The 21,971-nt window shown below is 58.7% G+C and overlaps 1 protein-coding gene across 14 annotated transcripts in view; it reads left to right on the top strand.

Annotated features, from left to right (window-relative positions):
* The first annotated feature begins 1,696 nt into the window (after positions 1 to 1,696).
* ADAMTSL2 (ADAMTS like 2) overlaps positions 1,697 to 21,971 on the top strand; it is a 38,912-nt gene continuing 18,637 nt past the window's right edge. The window contains exons 1-10 of one of the 14 annotated variants that reach the window (XM_054501791.2): positions 1,697 to 1,911; positions 3,554 to 3,793; positions 4,396 to 4,538; positions 5,343 to 5,418; positions 6,747 to 6,849; positions 7,571 to 7,716; positions 7,851 to 7,974; positions 11,450 to 11,530; positions 13,989 to 14,164; positions 20,962 to 21,310. In XM_054501791.2, coding sequence (XP_054357766.1) covers positions 1,735 to 1,911; positions 3,554 to 3,793; positions 4,396 to 4,538; positions 5,343 to 5,418; positions 6,747 to 6,849; positions 7,571 to 7,716; positions 7,851 to 7,974; positions 11,450 to 11,530; positions 13,989 to 14,164; positions 20,962 to 21,310 — 1,615 coding nt within the window. In that variant the 5' untranslated portion in view covers positions 1,697 to 1,734. Of the gene's footprint in view, positions 1,912 to 3,553; positions 3,794 to 4,395; positions 4,539 to 5,311; positions 5,419 to 6,746; positions 6,850 to 7,570; positions 7,717 to 7,850; positions 7,975 to 11,449; positions 11,531 to 13,988; positions 14,165 to 20,961; positions 21,311 to 21,971 lie in introns of all 14 variants that reach the window. The other 13 variants (XM_063649999.1, XM_063649996.1, XM_063650002.1 and 10 more) reach the window with 13 other exon arrangements.

Genomic DNA, 21,971 nt, shown 5'->3' on the forward strand with positions numbered 1-21,971 from the left:
CTCGGGGACTGTGCCAAGGGGTGCGAGGCCTGGCGGTCACCAGAAGAGAGAGGAAGGGGATGGCAGAAGCTCCCAGAGCGAGTGCAGTCCGGTCATGTGAGAGGGACTGTGTGTGTGTGTGCCCGTGTGTGTGTGCGTGTGTGTGTGTGTGTGTGTGTGTGTGTGTGTGTGTGTGTGTGTGTGTGTGTGCTGGGTGACAGGTGCCACCACGTCTGTGATTCAGCACAGCGACCCCAGGGGGCAGTGTGGGCCTGGGTTAGGGTTAGGGTTAGTCCTGGTTCCACATCGCAGGTGCCCCTGTGACTAGGAGCAGCCACCATGCATCCCAGTGGCCCCAGCAGGAGAATGAGATGAATAAGGCCTGCCTGCCCGAGGGTCCCAGGGAGAGGAACTTAAAGAACCCGGCAGAGGAGAGAACCCGACACCCAGGAGCGCTGGCATCCCAGCCTTGCCTGCTGCAGAGGTGACTCGGCCCCCGAACCTCAGTTCTTCCAACCTGTGAAATGCAGATCATAAGGGTGGATGCTGGCCTCACAGCTCTGGGCCCGTAGGACAAGCTGGACAGAGGGCAGAGGGTATTATCACTTTCACTACTATTACTGGTAGCTTTCCTTCCCAGCCTTTCTGGTGGGTGGTCAGACACAGGGCAGAACTTTCTCAAGAAGGCAGCTGAAGGAACTCACAAGTTTCTTCCAGTGGGGAGGACAGAGGGAAGGAGAAGTGTCTTCCAGGCACCGCTGTGGGCCCAGGACATCTGCTGCATGGAGGCAGGGGCATGGATGAAAAGACACAGATGACCTGATGGAATGGTGCCCCAGCTTCCTCCTCTTCCCCTTTCTGGAGGTGCCTCTGTTTGCCGAGGATGGGCTCTGGGGAAGCTGGTGTGCAGAGGCTAGGTGCCCAGCCTTGCTTTAGGAAAGCCTCACAAAGTCTGGGGCCTGCCGGGGGTTTCCCAGGGGGGCTCTGCTGCTCCACCCACTCTCGCTCCCCTCTGTGCCCTGACTTAGCGGGAACAGAGGCTTGAGCTCCAGGCCGGGCCTGCCAGGGGCTGCCAAGTTGGTGCTGGACATCTGCAGAATCTCTGAACCTCTGTGCCCTGGCCCTGGCTGCTCTAGCCATCTGGTCAGCAGGCCATGGGCACATCTGTCTCCTCCCTGGAGCCCTTGGTTCATTCTCGCTGGGTCTCCCTGCGTGCCTCCACCTGCTTGGGCCCCTGCATCTCGGGAGCTTTCTGAGGCTGGTGACCTGGGGCACGGTCGTCCCGGAAGTTCAGCCTTTCCTTCCGTACAACGGAGCCATCAGATGGGACACCTCATACACCCCAGACCCCATTCTCAGGAGCCCCAGGGACAGGGCCCGCTCTGGAGGCAGAAGTCGGACAGGCGGGGCTGGGGCTTTGCCACCGCCAGCCTCCCCGGTAACCTCAGGCCAGCGGCTGCTCCGTCTGGACACCCGACATGTGGCCCCCAGTTCTGGACCCGGGAAGAAGGCCTCCCTGCTCGCCGCTCCTGGGCCGCCGCCGCCGGCAGCAGCCAACAGGCAGCTGGGCCGGCCTGGCCGGGCTCCAGAGGCGCAGAGCGGGTTAAAGTGTGCGCCAGGCCGGCCGGCGCGGGCGGGGGAGCGGCCTGGTGGGAAGTGTGAGTGTTCCTCCCCGTCTGCCTGACAGCTATAAAGGCGGCCGCCGGCGCAGAGCCGCCACTGGGCTGCGCCCCTCCCGGGAACCCCCTCTCTTGGATGCTCTTTGAAGTGGGAGAGGGAGGCGGCGCGGGGGAGGAGGGGAAGGGGAGAGGGAGGCCGGGCCGCAGCCTCTGCACTCACGCCGCCCCCGCACGCACAGCGCACCTGGCGCCGTCTGCCCTCCGCAGCGCTCGCCCCTTTCTCTGGGAGGACAACCTGCTGACCCGAAGCCAGGTAGGCCACCTCGTCCCCGTCCCCTTCACGTTGCAGCGTCCACCAGGCCAGCCCACTGCTCAGAGTGGGGCTTGAGGTAGGAGCACCCCGCGCCCTCTGGAGCCGTTACATAACGTGGGGAGGCTTGTGGGGAGGGGTCGGGCCGCAGAGCACGGGGCAGGGTGGTCTCGCAGCACTTAGCCTTGTGCGCCCGGAGCTCTGTGTGCACGGCAGACCTCTCTGCTGCCGCCAGCCGCTGCTTTTGGACCCCAGGGAGGGATGGATCCCCGTGAGCGAGGCCTGGCCAGAAGCCAGTGGTGTCTGGAAGCCTTAATGAAAAGCAAGTGTGAGGCCGGCTGGCACCTGTCTTCAGCCGGCAGGCAGAGGCTGGGGCACCCGTTAGCCAATGACACAGTGGAGGGGGCTCCTGTGGGTGAGGCTGGGAGTGCAGATGGAGGTCTGCAGGGGAGGGAGGTGGGGGGCAGGCGGCGGGGGCAGGGGAGGTCAAGGACTCAGGCTCCCCACTCCAGGGTGCACTGCCGCGTCGTCCGGGCTGCAGTGGTGTCCTTGGAGTAGCCCCTGAAAATCTGTAGGTGCCAGGCCTGCAAGGAAACTCTTCAAGTTGGATGGAGGCTGCTGAGGAGGGAGGGGCAGAGCCGGAGTTGGCCTCTGGGCTGGCAGGGGTGAGGGGTGACCTCCATGCCTTCTTCCCCTGGAATTGGCCAGGCGTGGGGGTCGAGTCCCTGAGTTTGCTAGTGTGCCACCTTGCTGTGTGGGTTTGAGCAGGTTGGCTCCCCTCTCTGGGCTCCAGGTTATGAGTGCAGGCTGCGTGGTTTCTGAAATCTCTTCTCTAACTCGCTGGCAAGTGACACTCAGCACCTGAGCAAGGCCTGGACAGAGGTCATGGTGGATCTCTGTTCTTCCCTTCCACAGGGCAGGGACGTTGCTGAGGGGGTGGGGAGAGCTGAGGGCCCGGAGGCTGGACAGTCCCTTCCAATGGGCTTGCTTTGACCCCTGGCAGGTGTTTTGAGCCAAGGGTGCTGGCTGTTGGGAGGAAGTCAGCCATGTGGCCCTGGACTGCTGACATGCTGGCACAAACTGCACCTCCTCCTGCCCTGCTCCTCCTCCAATTCCATGTTCTCTCCGGGGATTGGGAGGCGGCATAGGTACCTGGGTTCTGCCTCACCTGAGTGCCGGCTGTTGCTGGATGCTGACTGTGGAGCTGCTCGTCTAGGGCAAGGCTGCACGTTCCCCTGGGACCTGGCCAGGCCCATCCCCGTGCACTGACCCTCAGCAGCCAGTGGCAGAGGCCATTCTCCTATGAGGCCAGCAAGAGCTGAGCCAGTCAAAATCCCAAGGTGCTCCTGCCAAGGCGCTGGACTGAGCCCAGGCCCATCCCTTCAAACCAGAGCCTTTCCCCCCGCCTGGGTCCCCAGCTCCCTCAGCTGAGGCTGGCTGTCTCCACAGCCCTTCTCTAGGGGGCTCGAGGACTTGGAGGCAAAGCACGGCATGCTTCCCTGCGTGCCCTTGGATCAAGGGTGGCACAGGCTTAGCACGCACACCGCCGCTGGGTGTCTTGCCTACAGCAGGCATTACTAATCATTCACCAAGCTCCTTCTTGCTAAGCCTAGACTGGGGCGGGGGGGTTCATCCTTCCCAACAGGGTCTGCCAGGCAACCACGACCAACTAGTCCCAGATAACCTTGAGGCCTGGGCACTGGCTGGGCCCCGAGGGCTCTTCCCAAAGCGTACCCTGGTCATCTGGAAGAGGAGCAGAGCTGGCCTGGTGGTGACAGTGGCCTTGCTTCCTAGGATGGACGGCAGATGGCAATGTTCCTGCTGGGCCTGGTTCCTGCTGGTTCTGGTAGTTGTGGCTGGGGACACAGTGTCAACCGGGTCCACGGTGAGTGGGGTGTTGTGGTCTGAGGGCCCATGCCAGTCCCCTACCCAGGTGCTGTGATCACTCTCAGATGGACTGGCTTGGAGGGAGCTGTGTGGGCATGTGCCCCAGGTCCCTGAACCCATCTTGGCTCCTAGAAACTTCTTCCCAGAGCCAGTCAGATCAGCCTCCGGACTGGGGCCCTGGCTACCGTGGAGCCCCTGGCGACTTGGCAGGAGAGGGCTGAGGGGGCTGAGTGCTTCCCTTCCAAGTGAAGGCCCCAGCATGGCCAGGGTAGGCTGTGTCCTGCAGAACGCAGTTGGGCCCTGAGCTGCTCCAGGGAAAGTGAGGACAGTTAGATGCGGCCCCAGGAGCTTGCCAAGCCCCCAGGCCATCCTGGACCTTAAGGTCAAGGAGGACCCGTGGCCCACGGTTCCTTGGGAGGTCCCCCCAATGCCACCCAGGAGATCTGAACCCAAGCTGCCGAGCGATCCTGCAGGGGGGCCCAGCCAGGGGGCTGTGTCTTTTGGTCTCGCTGACGGTGATACCCTCAGGCATGGGGTGGGGGCAGGCTGGTCCTGCTGGGTACTTGAGCCCTCTACCATCTGGGGGTCCCTCTCACCCAGGACAACAGCCCAACATCCAATAGCCTGGAGGGGGGCACCGACGCCACGGCCTTCTGGTGGGGGGAGTGGACCAAGTGGACGGCGTGTTCCCGCAGTTGCGGGGGTGGGGTGACATCCCAGGAGCGGCACTGCCTGCAGCAGAGGTGCGAGGTTGGGCACGTGGCCCTGAGGGGCTGGCATGAGGGCAGGGTAGCGGGCAGGAGAGGGCGGTTGGCTCTTCAGCCTGGTGGCTTCTCCCCCTGGGAGGGCTCTTGGGTTGGGGGCAGCACAGGCTGAGTCCCCCCATCAGCCTTTGCTGGACGCCGCTACGGATGGGCCCCGGCACTGGTGCCCTGGGGTCCTTCATGCTTCAGGGCACCAGGAAAGCCCTTTCATGAGCGGGCAGGAGCCATTTCTAGAGGTCTGTCCTGGAGGTGGAGAACCACTCTGCCTTCTCTTCTGAGGACCTGAGTGAGGGTCTTTAGAAAATGCCAGGGAGCCCTGGGAGAAGCCAGAGGACTGGCAGGAAAGCCTCCACTGCCAGATGGACCCGGCTTGTATCTAGCCTGTGCTACTCCCTCACTGTGTGAGCTTGGGCAAGTCACTTAACCTCTCTGAGCATCAGTTTTCTCATCCATGGCATGGAGAGCGTGCTGGTCCCACCTCATGCATCTGAGAGCACACGTGTGTGTGCACCTGGGCACAGGCCTGGCACACAACCCAGGTGGTTGTTTCAGTTCTGTGTACTGAGCCCCTGTGCTATGTGCTGCTGATGCAGAAGTGAATCAAATCTCACTCCCCCTCGGCTCTGGTGTGTGTACGGGGTGGGAGTTGAGTAGGGAGGAAGGAGCCCTCTGGGTCACGGGAATCAGGGGAGATTCTGGACCCCAGTGGCCATGGGGCCAGCCCAGGCGACATTCCTGAAACTCCTCTGCAGCCCTCACTCCGAGCCTGCATCTTTCTGCCAGGAGGAAGTCCGTCCCGGGCCCCGGGAACAGGACCTGCACAGGCACGTCCAAGCGGTACCAGCTCTGCAGAGTGCAGGTGAGGCCCAGCCCGGGCAGGGGCACCATGGCCTGCTCTCCCTGTCATCATGTAGTTTTCAGGGGGTCTTCCAGGTGGCATTCTGGGCATTCTGGGCATTCTGTTCTGGGCCTGCTCTTCAAGGAGAGCCCAGGAGCAGGGTTGAGAAGGCTGCGGGGGGCCCTGGGCTAGGACGGAGCCATCCACTGTCCAGACTACTGTCCCTGTGCCCACATGTGCTCAGCAATGCCGGGACGGGAGGACTCACTCTGCTCCTGGAACTTCAAGTGCATCCTCAAGGTTTGGGGGTCTCTGGTCGCAGCTCCACTTTACTCACAACATTCGTGCACCTGGTGCTCACAGAGACCCAGCAGTTGCCAGGCTTTCCCCGTCCCATGAAACAGTACCCCCCACCCCATAAAACAGTTCCCTGGGCTGCTCTTGGAGCCCTTCTGCTCCAGCCCCCATCAGCTTCCTTGGGTAGCCGAGGTTGGAGAGGAGGTTCTGACTCTGGCCAGGTAGCTCTCAGTGGGGCCCTGGGCAGTTGGAAACTGAACACCTTTCCAAGGACTGCCGGGTGTGAGGCTCGGGCACGCCAAGCTGGGATCTGGGCCTCCCAGGCTGGCTCGTGTGGCTTGCCTGGGCAGGGAAGGCAGAGCGGCTGGGGGTCTCTGTGTCTGTGTGTCTCAGGGGGCGTGTGCGCACGTGCAGGGAGTGAGGGGCTGGAGGGAGGCAGGTGGCCACCGCTTCTGTGTTGGCGTCACCTGGTCAGCTGCCCTCCTAGGGTGGTGCAGCCAGGGTTGGGGGAGGGGCATTTATGAGCTCCAGCATGAGACGGACCCAGGTTTGAGCCTGGCCCCGGCACGACTAAGCTGGGTCCCCTCCGAGGACGAGTCTCTTGTCTGTACACTGGGTTCTTCTTTATGGAGTCAGGACCACGGGCTTCCTGATTCACGCGGTGTGCATGGCCACGGACCATGTCCGGCACTGTAGACACACAGTCAGGGCCTGCTGAGGACGCGGGCAAGGGGAGCACCCTTGCCAGCCATACTAGGGTCATGTCCCCTCCACCGCAAGGCTGGGAGAAGGCGTGATGGGGACTGGGAGAGTTGTGTCTAGAGTAGGCGGAGGGCTGGCGTCGGGGATGGAGCTACCCTTCCCTGCGTCCTTGCTCCCTCCTGAGAGCGCGTGGGAGCGCATGGGAGCGCGCAGGAGCCCGAGAGGCCACCCCATGGGCCATGGCCCCCGCACGGCTGTCCCGGCTGCAGCCACTTCCTGCTTAGCCTGGACAAAAATGCCTTTGTCGGGCCGAGTTCCTCCTGGAGCCTCCCTGTCCCTTCGCTTCCCAGGAGTGTCCGCCGGACGGGAGGAGCTTCCGTGAGGAGCAGTGCGTCTCCTTCAACTCCCACGTGTACAACGGGCGGACGCACCAGTGGAAGCCTCTGTACCCGGGTACCTGCCGCCCTGGGGACCCACCTTGCAGGGAGCTGACTGAGCTTTGGGGGTAGTCCTTCTGGCACCTGGGACCAAACTCGACGGGTGGGCAGGTGGGGAAATGGAGGTGGCCAGACCAAGAGCCAGGAATGAACCTGGGTCTCCTGAGCCCTGGCCCAGGGGTCTGTCCCCTCCCCCATGACCCATGACATCAACGCAGGACAGATTACTGGGCTGAGTTCCCTGCAGGCCTGACCTCTGAGAGCAATGGTGACTCTCTCACTTACTGGCTCCTGGGCACGGACAGGAACCAGCCTAGACGATCCCAAACGGAGACTGCCCACACGGTCCCATGGAAAGCAAGTAGTTCAGGCAACAGTGTAAATGCTTCATCCTTCTCCTGCTCACCCACAAGGGCCAGGGCTGGGGTGCCCAGGGCCAGCAGCACAGGGGTGTCGAGTTGGCTCAGACCTCCTGCAGAGGGGGAACCCCCAGTATGGGTCTCAGGTGCTGCTCCCCACTCACAAGGAGGTAGAAGCCGGAACTCACGGGGTGTGGGCTGAGCCGGACGACCCATCAGTTTCTGCCACTGAGATCTGGACAGGTCCCTTCTATTCTCCAGGCCTGAGTTTCCCCATCTATGCAACGGGAGCTGTCTCAGAGGGAAGAAGAGGGAAGTTCTCTGAATCCGGCATTTCTTGCCCCGCTGAGACCTTCTGTCTTTGTCTCCCTCCACCAGATGACTATGTCCACATCTCCAGCAAACCGTGTGACCTGCACTGCACCACCGTGGATGGCCAGCGGCAGCTCATGGTCCCCGCCCGCGACGGCACATCCTGCAAGCTCACCGACCTGCGAGGGGTTTGCGTGTCTGGAAAATGTGAGGTTGTTAAACGTTGTAGCGAAAGTACCGCTGGTCTCACTGTGCTGACTGCCCGCCCGCCTGTGGGAGGCAGTGGCGGCCCCGGGGCCTGGCCACAGCGCCCTCCCAGCAGCCCTCTCTCTCTCCCTTCCTGCAGCCCATCGGCTGTGACGGGGTGCTTTTCTCTACCCACACACTGGACAAGTGCGGTGTCTGCCAGGGGGACGGTAGCAGCTGCACCCATGTGACGGGCAACTATCGCAAGGGGAATGCCCACCTTGGTAAGGCCGCAGCGCACCCTGGGGTCCAAGCACAGCGGAGTCTGGGAATCGGGGGTCCTGAGTGTGCTCCTGTCTGCAGCCTCCTGGGTACCACTGGGCAAGTTCTTCCCCTCTAGGGGCACCTGATTCAGCATCCCGGCCCAGGTGAGCTGGCCTAGTGATTGTAGGCCTCCGTTGGCTTGCAAGAATGGGCAACCCTTTGTTGAGGACCTACTGGATACCAGTGAACACTTGGCTTGGGGGTCACATTTGCCCTTTGAGACAGCCTCCAGGGAGGTGTTTACAACGCACTTTTTTTTTTTTTTTGAGACAGAGTCTTGCTCTCTTGCCCAGGCTGGAGTGCAGTGGCTCCATCTGGGCTCACTGCAACCTCTGCCTCCCAGGTTTGAGCGATTCTCGTTCCTCAGCCTCCCGAGTAGCTGGGATTACAGGCATGTGCCACCACGCCTGGCTAATTTTTCTATTTTTAGTGGAGACGGGGTTTCACTATGTTGGCCAGTCTGGTTTCGAACTCCTGACCTCAAGCGATCCACCCGCCTCTGTCTCTCAAAGTGTTGAGGTTATAGGCATGAGCCACTATACCTGGCTAACACCACACTTAAAAAAGGGAGAAACTAAGGCCAGAGACCCATTCTCTCCACGGATATGAGATTTGACTCTGGCACGCTGGATTCTGGGGCCTGAGTTTCAGAGGCTCCCTGTCAGCTCCAGGCTGACCCAGCCCAGAACCCCTCCTTCCCTTGGGCAGCGCCTGTCCCCTTCCTAAGCTGCGGGCATTTGGCCCGATGTTTGTGTCCAGCTCTGTCCCAGCCCTCATCGGGGGTGGGTGTCTGTGCATGGGATAGCACTTTCTACTTTTGGAGGGATGTCACTTGTAATGCTTGGCATTAGATTGAACACAATTTTGGTTCTGAAGAAATGCTTGAGGAATGGAACTGGGTTATTGCAACCTCCAGACCGGGGAAGGCAGGGCAGCTTCAGACCCACTTAGCAGATGGGGAAACCAAGGCCCAGAGTGGGAATAATCTGTCAAGGTCCCAATGAGGCCAGCTGAGTCTGGACTGGAACTGGGCCTGTTAGGGCCACGGATGACCCGGCTGTGTCTTGAAGGTCGAGGGAATGACCTCCGCCTGCCACTGAGGGCTAACTGTGGCGTGAGTGTCGGCTCCAGGAGGTGCCAGTGGGAGGGCACTGGAGAGGGTGGGGCTTGGACATGGGACCTAGGGACAGGTATGCCGGACTGACAAGGGACAGGGTTGGGGCAGAGCTACCAGGCAGGGGTATGAATAATGCGGGCTGGGTGTCCAGCAGGGCGAGGTGGGCAGAGGTCCTTTCTTTGGAGGCCTAGCTATAGGAGGCACTAAGGTGTCTGATTTTCCTCCCTTCCTCCCACAAACCTGCTCACACGGCCTCCTGCTGGACCCAGGGCATGCAGAGGGAGAGTGGGCATTGGGGCAGCACGTGTCTTGTCAGGCACATAACGTGTGCCAGGCACTGTGCACACAGTGAGGCCTGAGAGATAGGGCTCACGTCTTCCTGGAACTCAGCCTGGGGCCCAGGGGCTGACGTGCAAACAACGCCCCTCATTCTTCTGCACACTCACAAGGTAACTCATTCACGCCTGGCAACAGCTCTACAAGGCTGGCACTATTACTGTTGCTGAAATGTACAGAAACAGGCAAAGAGAGGCTAAATAACTCATCCAAGGTCACACAGCCACAAGAGGCAGAACGGGGCCTGAACCCAGGCAGCCTGCTCTTGGCCTGTGATCCTCCCAGCTGAGCCACACTCTTTCCCCAGACGAGCTGTGCTTGGTAACCACGCTGGGGGCTGTGGGATGGGCTGGGGTATTAAATGCTCAAGAATCTTGTGAGCTGCTTGCTAATTTGAAAATTAAAGTATAACAGTCTATATTTAAATACATTATATTTAAAACAAAGTCACCATTTTCTAATCCTTTGATGTCTATAACTATTTTTTTTTTTTTTGAGATGGAGTTTTGTTCTTGTTGCCCAGGCTGGAGTGCAATGATGCGATCTCGGCTTTCTGCAACCTCCGCCTTCTGGGTTCCAGCGATTCTCCTGCCTCAGCCTCTCAAGTAGTGGGGATTACAGGCTCCCACCACCATGCCCGGCTAATTTTTTTTGCATTTTTAGTAGAGACAGTGTTTCACCATGTTGGCCAGGCTGGTCTCAAACTCCTGACCTCAGGTGATCTGCCCACCTCGGCCTCCCAAAGTGTATAACTATTTCATCTGTGTGGCAAAAACACCATATATGGGTGTGCTGCAGCCTTTCTTCCCAATGCCACGCTCAGTGATATCAGGTTGGTAGTGTAAACAAACATAGCTTCAGTCGCTTGCTTCAGGCTTATATCTTGAAACCTAAAGAAGGGGAAAAAAGTTTTAAAATGCATTTTGAAGTTAAGCTGCCCCGTTACAGTGGCATGAAATTGGCCACAGCAGGAGTGTTTACACCACGGAAATTGGCCAATGCTACAAGTCACAGCTCCTGTTTCCCCATGTCTCCAAAGAGCCTGCTGTTAAACATTTTCCAGAGCACCGCTGTCTGTGAGGGACAGGTCAGGATCTCCAGGGACCTGTAGGTGTGATGGTGTTAGGGGAGAGATGGCAGGCGGGTGCCGGCCTGCAGGAGACACTCACCCCAGCAGGGAGACGCACGCGGAATCCTCCGTTCCCGGAGGGATCCAGTGAAACAAGCACCAAGCCCCAGGAAACGTCCGACCTGGAGAGCCCCTTCTTTCCTGTCCCAGGGCATATTAAAATCTCTCCTTCTCAGCCACCGGCCAGCAACACCTCTCCTTCTCTGAGCACCTCCCCTCCAGACCCTTGGTTTCTTTCTAGCTGGGAGGACTGCATGGCTGCCTCTGCACGGGCCTGGGGGCCTTGAAGACAGGCTCTGAGCTGGCTGATATTGCCTGATCTGGATCTCAGCCTGGGGCCTGGCGCTTAGGAAGGGCGTAGGCTTAGTTGGAGATTCTATTTGCAGCTCTCCTTGTCCTTTCTCACCCACGTCTTTGAGTGTAGCAAGCCTTGAAAGTCAATGTGTTGTTGTGACAAGACAGGATTTTAAAATGGCAGTGACAATGGGCGTAGGGAGCTGGGGCTCCATCGGCTGCCCAGGGTCTCCTGAGTGACACATGGCAGAGCTGGACTGAACTCCCAGTGTGCTCCATGTCCCTGTGGCCCTCGCTGTCCCTCGGGAGGAGCTGGGGCAAGCACAGATGAGCCCTCCTATGGCCTTGGTAGGAAGGGGTGAGCCTGGGCAGGTGCCCAGCTTGGTGGGTCAGCCTCTGCAATAGGACGGGGCTGAGCTGAGCTACACAAGCGGGTGTGGGGGGTGGGCCAGCCCTTAGACAGCCACCGCTCACCCTCCAATAGCTGTGGAGTGGGCGAGCACCATCCAAGGCTACCTTTCCAATCAAGAGGGGCTCACTGTCATCCATTTGCCTCCAGGTTACTCTCTGGTGACCCACATCCCGGCTGGTGCCCGAGACATCCAGATTGTAGAGAGGAAGAAGTCCGCTGACGTGCTAGGTGCGTACGCAGTGTCTGGCAGCTGCCTCACTGAGCTTTTGGTTGGGGGGCGTTGTGCGTGGCGGAGAAGGGGCACTTGACCCTGGACCCCTTCCTCCAGGACAGGGTTGGACCAGTGCTGTGGGCATGGCTGCAGGAGCTAGAACTTGAGCCAGCTGTGTGGGTGTGGCTGGGGTGCTCATAGGGGAGCCAGCTTTACCCCTGTGCGTGGAAGGACCTTGAACTCAGAGCTGCTGGACAATGGGAGGGTGGTGATGTTGGGTGGTGGGCTCCCTGTCACTCGAGAGCCTGGCACAGGCAGAAGCTGGGGGCCGCTGCAGATGAGATCCCTGTGGGGTTCGAGGAGTGAGTCTCAGGAGGTGACAAGGTCAAGGTAGCACTGAGAGGAAGTCGGTGCAGAGGTAGGATTCCGACTCAGGTCTGGGGGCCTCATGCTGATGTTCTTGCCATTAGTCAGTCTCCACTGGGAGTCTGGGCCGTGGGAGGGGAGTCCTCTAACCTGAGGATTCTGGAGTTATTTCCATGATGGACAGGGTGGTGAGGCTCCCTCTTGGTGGCAGATTTTGAGTGTAGGGGCCTTGCTGGCAAATTTTGGAAGAGCCCTCTGGGAAGCTGGAGTATTGGCCAAGCAATGTGCCATGACTGCACCCCTTGGGCCACAGTGGGCAGGTGCTGGCACCTGTGAGCTGCTCTGTGCTCGGCCCTGTCCTTCATGGGGCAAGCTCGGGTATGGGGACGCTGTTCTTGGACACAGGTGCAGCCCCAAACCTGACACTACCTGGGTTTACTCCCCCCACTGCCTCCCACTCCTCCTGAGAGCCAGAACTGGTGGGGTGAAGCCCATCTCCTAAGGGGGTGCTGGAAGAGGAGGCTTTGCTGAAGGTCTTCAGGCTGGGACCCACCTTGGGTTCTCCTGTTCCCTCTCCAGAGCCTAAGGGCCAGCCCTCTGTATGTGCCCTGGGGTCTGAGTGCCCCTGCCCCAGCAGGTCTGTGCTGCAGATGCTGGCTGCACCACGCAGCGCCCTGGGGGCTGCTCCCTGGCCCGAGCGGAGAGCCGGAGAGCCGGAGAGCCGGAGAGCCGGGCCTCTCGCCAGGCCAGGTGCTTTGTCACTTGCTTGCTGGGAGAGTGGAGAGGCCAGGGAACTCCACATTCTCTGAGCTGGCTGCAAAGCTCTCGCTCTTGAAACAGACGTGTAGAAATACCAAGGGTGGGCTCGGAGCACTGGGAAAGCCGCAGGAAGGAAGGTCATTACTGTCAGGAAACAGGTTTTGGACGAGAGCCTCGGATTTAACCCCGCGCATATACCTGGAAACGGGGCCGAGACAACCAGGCCCCGGCGCACTCCCCCTCGCAGAACTTGGACTCTAATTTGCGTTATCTTCTGACTTTTCTACGTTAAGGGGGTTTTTCAAGCAGACATGTCCTGCTTGTTGCGTCTGTCTGATAATAAATTAATTGCCCCGGCTCCTCTGTTCATATTGCATCAGGAATTTGGAAGCCGAACTCCTCTTCTCCCGCTGGCCAGTTCCTGGAACTGGCTTTAAGGACACCCTTTGGAAGACAGAGTGTCCCGAGCGCCGAGTAGGCCTCCTCCCTGTGTCCCCAGCCCTGGAGGCCCCCTACCTCTTCTCAGTCTCCATGGCCCCAGGGAGGATCAGTTCCCCCTGAAACCCCACCAGCTCTGGGCAGTTGTTCCAGTCTGCAGGGGTGGTGGGGAGTGGGGGTTGCAGGGCTTCATGGGCCATTTGTTTCCATCCTGAGCTTCCATCAGGCTGGAGTCAGGCCCTGGGAGTGCCCACCCACCCGGCCCCGGGAAGAGGGCGACTGAGATTGCACCAGGCCGCCCTGGCCTGACTGAGCACCTCGGCCAGGCCTGGGTGCATGGGTTCACTGGGTGAAGGGTCAGCATGGCCCTGCCGGCAAGGGCAGCAGGAAGTCTCTGCTCCCGTGGAGAGGTTGGAGCTGGCCAGCTCAGGGCGATCCCCAGGAAGGGCCTGGCGGTCAGCACCCCCTTGCCGGCCAGGCGAGAGCTGCAGCGTCACTCTGTGTAGATGACGGGAGGGGCACCCAGGACCCCTGCTGCCTCGTGTGTGCCTTCCACAGGCCACAGACTCTCCTGCTCCTGACCGGGTCCCTTGGTTGTGGTGCGACCTCATAACCTTGCAGCCCCTCAGCTTCTTCACAGGCAGCGGCAAGAACAGGACCAAATGGGTCCCCAGCCAGCCGTGTTCAATGTCTAGACCAGTCCTTCATTGCTGATTTTAGGCTGAGAGGAATGTGCTTTTGCGTCTCCTCCGCATTCTCTGGCCAGACTCCCCATGATGGGAGTTTCCTGTCTCGGGGGCATTTGAGCCAGGGTTCTGGAGGGCAGGGCTGGTGGTGGTTCCCTGAGCTGGTGACACTGGCTCCTCCCCCAGCCAGTTTGGCCTTTTGTGACCGGCGGCTTTGGCCTTCCAGCTCTTGCAGACGAAGCTGGCTACTACTTCTTCAACGGCAACTACAAGGTGGACAGCCCCAAGAACTTCAACATCGCAGGCACGGTGGTCAAGTACCGGCGGCCCATGGATGTGTATGAGACCGGAATCGAGTATATCGTGGCACAGGGGCCCACCAACCAGGGCCTGAATGTCATGGTACGTGTGCCGCAGGCCTTGGGGGCCCCAGGGGCCACGGGCACTACTTCCCCAGAATCCGGCCACAGGCGGGGTCTTCCAGCCCGTGACACCCTCAGGGCCACTGTGCGCATGCACCCGGCAGCCTCACCACTCTGTGTGGGTTGGGGCTTCACGTTCAATCACTGTTACTCATTCACTTGTTCTTTCACTAACTTCCTCCCCCATTCATTCATTCACTCGGATTTTGGTTCATTCATAGTCTCCCATTCACTCATCAGTTCATTAATTCATTTAGTTCACTTCTCACTCAACCACCCACTCTTTCACCCACTTCTTGAAATCATTCATTCCTCCATCCATTCACTGTGGCTAGCTTCCCTGGTGGACCAGCAGGAGTTCCGTGCTGGCCCATTTCCTGCCCTTTGGGAAGTCCACAGGGAGCTCGGGGCATTAAGGTCGAGGCTGGACCCCTCCCTACCCCACGGTGGAGGGGTTTATGCCCCTACCTAGCTTCATGCTCCACCCCCCCCGCCCCCGGGCACTATGGTGCTGGGTCCTTAGTGCCAGGGCCCAAGGTAGTTCCCATGGCCCCTGCCCCTCCCCTGACATGGCCTCCCCAGGACACTCAGGGGTTCTGGGGTGGGGCTCAGGGCCCGAGCAGTGAGCAGGAGAGAGCGTGGGCCTGTTATGCCCAGCTTGCCACGAGTTCTCCTATGGCTAGCATCTGGAAATGGAGCCTCTGGTGGCTTGGTGCCTCAGTACCAAAAATATGTAAAGGACTTGTCATGTCACCGAAGTCAGGTGACATCAAGATGGGCAGTTGTGGTGCCCATCGAGGCCTGCTGGCTTTCCTGGAGGCCAAGGGAATACAGCAGGGATGGAGCCACCCCCCGCACCTGAGCTGTTTTGGTTTCCAGATCTCACTATAGTGGGTTTCATCGCCTCACGTTGCAGGCCATGAAATGTGGGCACAGAACGAGTGACTTGCAGTCATGGAATTGTGAGTGGCACCACTGGGCTTTGAACCCAGGCCTGCCTGGTGCCAGAGCCTGTTCTTTGTTTAGCTGCTCTGCTGGAGGGGTCTCTAACTGGGGGTGCTTGTCCGTCTCCCCACACTGCTTTTTGGCTGAAGAGCTTTCCTGGTGACCCCGGAATCAAATGGGGGGCCACGCATCTCTGTGTCTGTGCTTACCTGGCCCTGCCTGGAGCTGTGTCTGAAGGTGGACTGACCACCTGGCTTCGCCTCCTGGCTGCAGGGGCTGTTTTGTAGGTCAGGGTCCCCAGAAAATAGACTCTGAGGTGGGGGTTAGTGTGCAAGAGGGCTTGGGGGGCAGTGTCAGGAGCGGTCTCGAGAACACTGGTGTGGGCAGGAGGGCACGGGACTAGACAGAGGGGGCAGCTGAGCTGTGATGCAGTTTCAGCGGGCTTCGGCCAGCCTCCCGGGGTCGAATTATCTCAAGTTGGGGCAGGCGGGCATCGTGTACTACCAGGTGTAGTTGCCGCTTGTGGGGGCCATGACCTGGGGAGAGACAGCTCCCTCTGGCTGAGGGAAATTCCTGGGGCGGGGCACAGCTGTGAACTGTTGTGTGCCCACCCCAGGCAGTTCACCGAAGGATGGGGTCCGTGGTCCACCCCCGGCACGGCTTGGACCCATGCGCTTTGCACGAGTCTGCCTTGGCAGGGAACAGCCCCTCTAGAATTACGTTGGTTTCTTTCTCGGGGAGCCTTACAGGAGGAAGTTTAGTGGGGTGAACTGCAGCTGGTGTAGGGGCTGCAACTGACACTCACAGTTTCCTTCTTCTGGACGCACTCTATTTCCCCTTAGCCTGGGTTAGCACCTCAGCGGGGCCAGGTGGCTACCTGGTGAGGTGACCCTGGTCTCCACGACCGTCTCAACCTGAGGCTGCTGCCTTTGTCCAGTTATCATCACAAGGGGCAGGGGGATACCAAGAGATGCCCAGGGCATCAGCAGGTGCCACATAGATTCTATGGCCCCAGGGTCAAACAACGCCTTTCTTACTCTTTTTTTTTTTTTAAGTAAAGAGAGGGTCTTGCTATGTTGTCCAGGCTGGTCTCGAACTCTGGGCCTCAGGTACCCTCCTGCCTCAGCCTCTTAAAGTGCTTGGATTATAGGCATGAGCCACCTCCCCGGCCTCTCTGCTCTTGATGATCAAGGTCGATCACCCAGCCAGGACGGCTTTCCATGCTGCTGGTCTCTTGGCACAAAACGCCCAAACAGACCACGTGTGGCTGCAGCCTAAAGCGTAATGAAACTGTTGCTGCATCTTTGGATGGAAACGTTCCCCCTGTGCAAACCAAGGTCTCCAGACCACAGACCTCAGAGCTGCAGGGATGGGGAACACACAGTCCCCAAGTGGTGGCTGGGAATGATCGCTACTGCTACTGCCCCTCCTGCATCCCAGACCCATGTCTTCTATGTACTGGGCACACAGCACCAGGACTAGGCACAGGGCCAGAGGGTACGAGACAGCTGTGTCAGCAAGGGACCCAAGCTCCCCCATCCAAGACCCTTGCACCCACATCCGCTTTCTAGCTCACAGCTATGGCTGTGTGGGGGTGCCCTTAAGAGCAGAGAAAAATGGCCAAACTTGATTTAGAGATGGGTCGGCTTGCCCTGAGGGTGCAAGCTGGAAGCAGGATCTACTTCACTAAAGCCCCATCCAGGGCTGGCCTGGAAAAACGGCAGTGAAAGAAAATCCTTTGATTTATGTGGGTGGTGCCTCATGGGGGATGCCCCATCCTCACAGGTGTGCTGCCTCTCAGCTGGCACTGTGGCTCCCCGCTCCATTGCTCCATCAGGCTGGCGTTTCTGGGTGTTGCAGGATACGGCAGGCTCAGTGGATCTCACAGTCATGTGCCCATTGTGGCATGTCCTCTGCTATAAAGCGGGTCCCTTTGTCTAATGCCGTGTTCTCAGTACCCTGTCCCGGTCAATCAAATACTCTGTGTGCCCTTGGGCGTTGGGGCTGGCTGAGGTTCTGTGGGCAGGAAAGGACAACTTTTATGTAGGACCAGATTCGGCACTTCCTCTTCCAGGATGGAAGGGGTCTGATATGATCAGCTTGTCACCCAGTAGCTGAGCGGCCTTTAGAGGTGGTGCTGTTTAGAGGCTTAGTGTTGAGGCCACAGGCTGGACGTTCAGGAGTGGAAGGAGCTATTGTGGCTGTGGTGAGTGAGAAGCCGTGTGCCGGGGCCACACGTAGCTTCCATCCCTTCCTCCACGCTGATTCATTCACCTGTTGTGGCTGCAGTGGGGTGACCGATGCCAGTGACTAGCCTGTGTCCAGTGGCAAGGCCATTTTGTCTTCTACTGGGGTGTTTAGTGCCTCTCGCATGGTGATGCTTCCTGGTACAAATTAACAAATGAAACGAAGACCTCCATCCTTGATGCCCACTCTCTAGATCCAACCACAGCTACCTCCTCCAGACCTCCTGGTCCCCAACCTTCTGATCTTTCCCACCCAGGCCCCTGACCAGCCAGCCAAGCCACTTGCCACCACCCGTGATTCAGTTCATACTCTCATCTCGGGCTGCCCTGCTTCCCATCACACCGATGCTCACATCACATGCACTGCCTGAAGCCCATGGGGAAGATACTCCTTCACTGCTATTTTTCCAGGCCAGTCCTGGATGGGGCTTTAGTGAAGTAGATCCCACTTTCAGCTTGCACCCTCAGGGCAAGCCGACCCATCTCTGAATCAAGTTTGGCCATTTTTCTCTGCTCTCCCTTCATCATAAGGCGCCCCCCCCAACAGCCATAGCTGCGAGCTGGAAAGGGGATGTGTGGGTGCAAGAGTCTTGGATGGGGGAGTTTGGGTCCCTTGCTGACACAGCTTTCTCGTACCCTCTGGCCCTGAGTGTGCCTAGTCCTGGTGTAACACTTCCACCTTATGATGGATTGCTGCTGGCGGAGCTGATAGAACTCGTGTTGGAGGCAGCTCTGGCTGCGTGGGTCGCCTGATGTCCCGTAGCCCAAGTGTTCCATCTCTAGTAGGGCCTCGCGGCGTGCCAGAAGTTTTTTGCAAGTGATGTATATTTATTTGCTGCAGATGGCCTTGCTCCAGAACCATAGGGTTCTATGTTATGCTTTCCCTACAGGCTTTCCAGAAATTCCATCTGACATCTTTCCCTACCACAGATATCTCTATTCCTATAGGATCTGCCAGGTCATACAGCCCATGTGGTGGGCTGCTTGCCTCACAGCCTGGACCTGCTGCAGGGCCCCTTCCACTCAGGATCCCACCCAAAGCAGCAGCTTTTTTGTTTTGTTTTGTTTTTGTTTTTTTTTTTGAGATGGAGTCTTACCCTGTTGCCCAGGTTGGAGTGCAATGGCACAGTCTCAGCTCCCTGCAACCTCCGCCTCCCAGGTTCAAATGATTCTCCTGCCTCAGCCTCCGGAGTAGCTGGGATTACAGGCGCCCCCCACCACACCCAGTTAATTTTTGTGTTTTTAGTAGAGACGGGGTTTCACCACGTTGGCCAGGCTGGTCTCGAACTACTGACCTCATGATCTGCCCTCCTCGGCCTCCCAAAGTGCTGGGATTACAGGCGTGAGCCACCGCGCCTGGCCAGCAGCAGCTTTTAATGTCACCCAGCAGATAAATTGAACAGATATTCTTGGATGTGGAATATGCTGGCTCCAGAATTACTCCTCATGGTGGAGGGTGTGAGATGCCATCAATTTCTCTTTCCTTTCAAAGAGATGTCTGGCACGCCCTAGCCCACTGAACCCTGACATTTCCACTAATGTAAGGGGCTGCTGAATCTTCACAGGGTTGAATCTCTGCTCCTCTGGAAGACAGGTGCTTTACCAGGACCTCTAGCACCAGTGCCTGCTCCTCTGATCTGATAAGTATGGCGCCATCAGTGCAGAGGACAAAGGTCAAGTGCTTGGAGTAGTCCAGATGCCTTTATAGTGTATTGTAATTGGGAGCGGGAGCATAAGTGTAGCCCTGGGTCAAGACTGTAAACATATACGGTTGTCCACCCCAGGGGAATGAAATAGTTTCTGGTCCACCTTCTTGACAGGGATAGAAAAGAACGTATTTTCCAGATCAGTGGCCACCTAGGACCAACCTGAGGCCATGCTGATCTGCTCTAGGAAAGACCACAGTGATCACACCCTGGCAGTGGAGGCCGCCACTTGGTGGAGGGTGCAGCACCCATCCAGACTCGGATGGCAGATCCCCGGGGTCTGTCTGGTTATTGTGGGGGCTGAACTATTGAGTTAAATGCGGGATGTGATGGGCTGGCTACATCTGCATCCTTTAGGTCAGCCCCTACCTGCTCCATGCTTCTAAGTGCCATCCTAGTAGCCTGGTAGCATTTCTCCCCACGTTCTTACCAATGTGCTAAATTCTTTGTCATGAGAGGATGCGCCCAGCACTTCCTGAGGGCTGGTCCTGCCGTTCCATTGGTGTATAGCCCCTTCTCCCAGGACTGCCCTGACTCGGTGAGAATGTGACTTAATCTAAGCTATTGGTCTGGTGGCTGGGAGAGGAGGGCAGGCCAACTCCTGTGGGAGGCCCGCGTGGCCGTGAAGGCAGAGGTCTCTGTGTCATCTTCAGGCAGGGGTAGTGCTGGCTTTAACAGGGAGAAATGGGACAGGCCCATTTTTCAGGCCCTGAAGGCTTGGGACGTTTGAGATTTGAAGTTTTTCAAGTGTATTGACTCAGATCCCCACACCCCGAGTCTCAAGGTCCCCCTCTTCTGGTTGGACTCTGTCCTGGGCATAGCAGGCCCAGCAGAGTTGGGAAGAGCACGCTCTCTGCTCCTTGGAGGCGCCTCTGCTTCTCCCGCCTTCCAGTTGCAGGACACAAGGGTGTCTTTCTCTGCTACTGCGCAGACCCTCACCCTCACCTTTCCATGCCATCCTTCCATTCTTGGGGTCCTTTACTTCCACAAACCTTTACAAGTTTTTAACCCCTACCCCTGCCCCAGCCAATTCTCAAACACTTGAGCTATGGCACCAATAGTGCCTTTCCTTTCACTGGCATTCTCTCCCAGTTCCCTAGCGGTGAACCTTTTCACAACGGCTTCACTGTCTTCTGGGGGTCTCTGTGCTCCAGGCATGCCTAGGTGGGCCCTCGTTGCCTCTGCCAGCACATGACCTTCTCCAACATCCTATTTTAGAATCCTAGGCCTGCCTGCTCCTGACACCAGCTGGTTTGGTTGGAATCTCTGGAAAGAGCAACTCCTGGAGAGAAGGGCAGCAGGGGTCTGCGGAGGGAGAAGCCAGGCTGCCCCAAGGTCTTGACAGGGGCCTCAGCCCATCCCACAGGGAGCCCTGGAGTGGGGATGAGCCTTCATTGTTGTCTCGAATTGAGGCAGAGCCTGGGTCTTGGTCCTCCCCCCTGGCCTGGGCGGTGGGGCTCTGGGTTGGAGGGTGGTGGGAGAGGGACACCGTGATTACTTAGAATTTCTGGCACATGGTGAGAAGAAAATGCAGGCCAGGTTTTGTTGGCTTCATTACTTAAATTCTCCGCATACAGCATGCGGAGACGAGGGCCCACCTGGGTGTGCCTGGAAGACAGTGACTCCTTGTTGCCTGTACCCAGGGTGGGCCATTCCCCCCACCACACTTCCCCAGCCCCCGCCCTGTTCCCAGACTTTGACTTGGATGCCCCTGGGGCAGGAGCACTGCGTTGGGCTGGGCTAGTCAGTGTCATTCCCTGAGGGGACTCAACTTCGAGTCACAGCAGGGAATGCACCCTGCAGCTCTGTGGGAAGGGGATTGGTGGGGAAGGCGCTGGACAGAGTAAGGAGGGGTTGGGGCCCCACTTCTCTTTCCCTAGGTGTGGAATCAGAACGGCAAAAGCCCCTCCATCACCTTCGAGTACACGCTGCTGCAGCCGCCGCACGAGAGCCGCCCCCAGCCCGTCTACTACGGCTTCTCCGAGCCCGCCTCCGAGAGCGCTGAGAGCCAGGGCCTGGACGGGGCCGGGCTGATGGGCTTCGTCCCCCACAACGGCTCCCTCTATGGCCAGGCCTCCTCAGAGCGGCTGGGCCTGGACAACCGGCTGTTCGGCCACCCGGGCCTGGACATGGAGCTGGGCCCGAGCCAGGGCCAGGAGACCAACGAGGTGTGCGAGCAGGCCGGCGGCGGGGCCTGCGAGGGGCCCCCCAGGGGCAAGGGCTTCCGAGGTAACCAGGAGGAGGGAGGCATGAGGGTGGGGCCCGGGAGGCAGCCCAGGGAAGGGGGCCTTGGGGAAGGGGTCTCAGGCCCTTTGCACACCTGCAGAGGAGGTTCCTAAGAGCTGCCAGCTACCTGCAGATGTCCTCTGGGCAGGCACAGGGTTAAGGACTTGGGATAGGTCCTTCTGTCCATGCATTCTTTGAGGTAGATGTGGTTATCTCCATTTGATGGATGGGGAGACTGAGGCTTAGAAAGAGGAAGTGGCTTGGCCAAGTCACGCACTCCACTGTGGAGGAGCTGGGAGTCAAATGCGGGGTGGTCTGATCTCTCGCTCACCCCATCGCTCACTCAGCGAGCACCTGGTCTCGCCTCAGCTTGGATACCACAGGGAGCAAAAGCTTCGGGGGCCCCAGGCGCCCCTCGGTTGTGACCGTGTCACTCCAGCCTCTGCCTTTGTCCTCATAGGCCTCCTCCTCTGTGACGGTGTCTCTGTGGGTCCCCTTCTGATGAGCATATTTCTCAGTCCACGATAATTTCATCTCAAGATTCTTAACTAATTATATCTACAATGACCCTATTTCCAAATAAGATCACACTCTGAGGTTCCAAGGGGCCATGAATTTTGGGGGGATGCTATTCAATCCACTGCAGAAGTCGATTGAATTCCCA

This window comes from Pongo pygmaeus, chromosome 13, assembly GCF_028885625.2.
Source record: "Pongo pygmaeus isolate AG05252 chromosome 13, NHGRI_mPonPyg2-v2.0_pri, whole genome shotgun sequence".
NCBI classification, from domain to species: domain Eukaryota; kingdom Metazoa; phylum Chordata; class Mammalia; order Primates; family Hominidae; genus Pongo; species Pongo pygmaeus.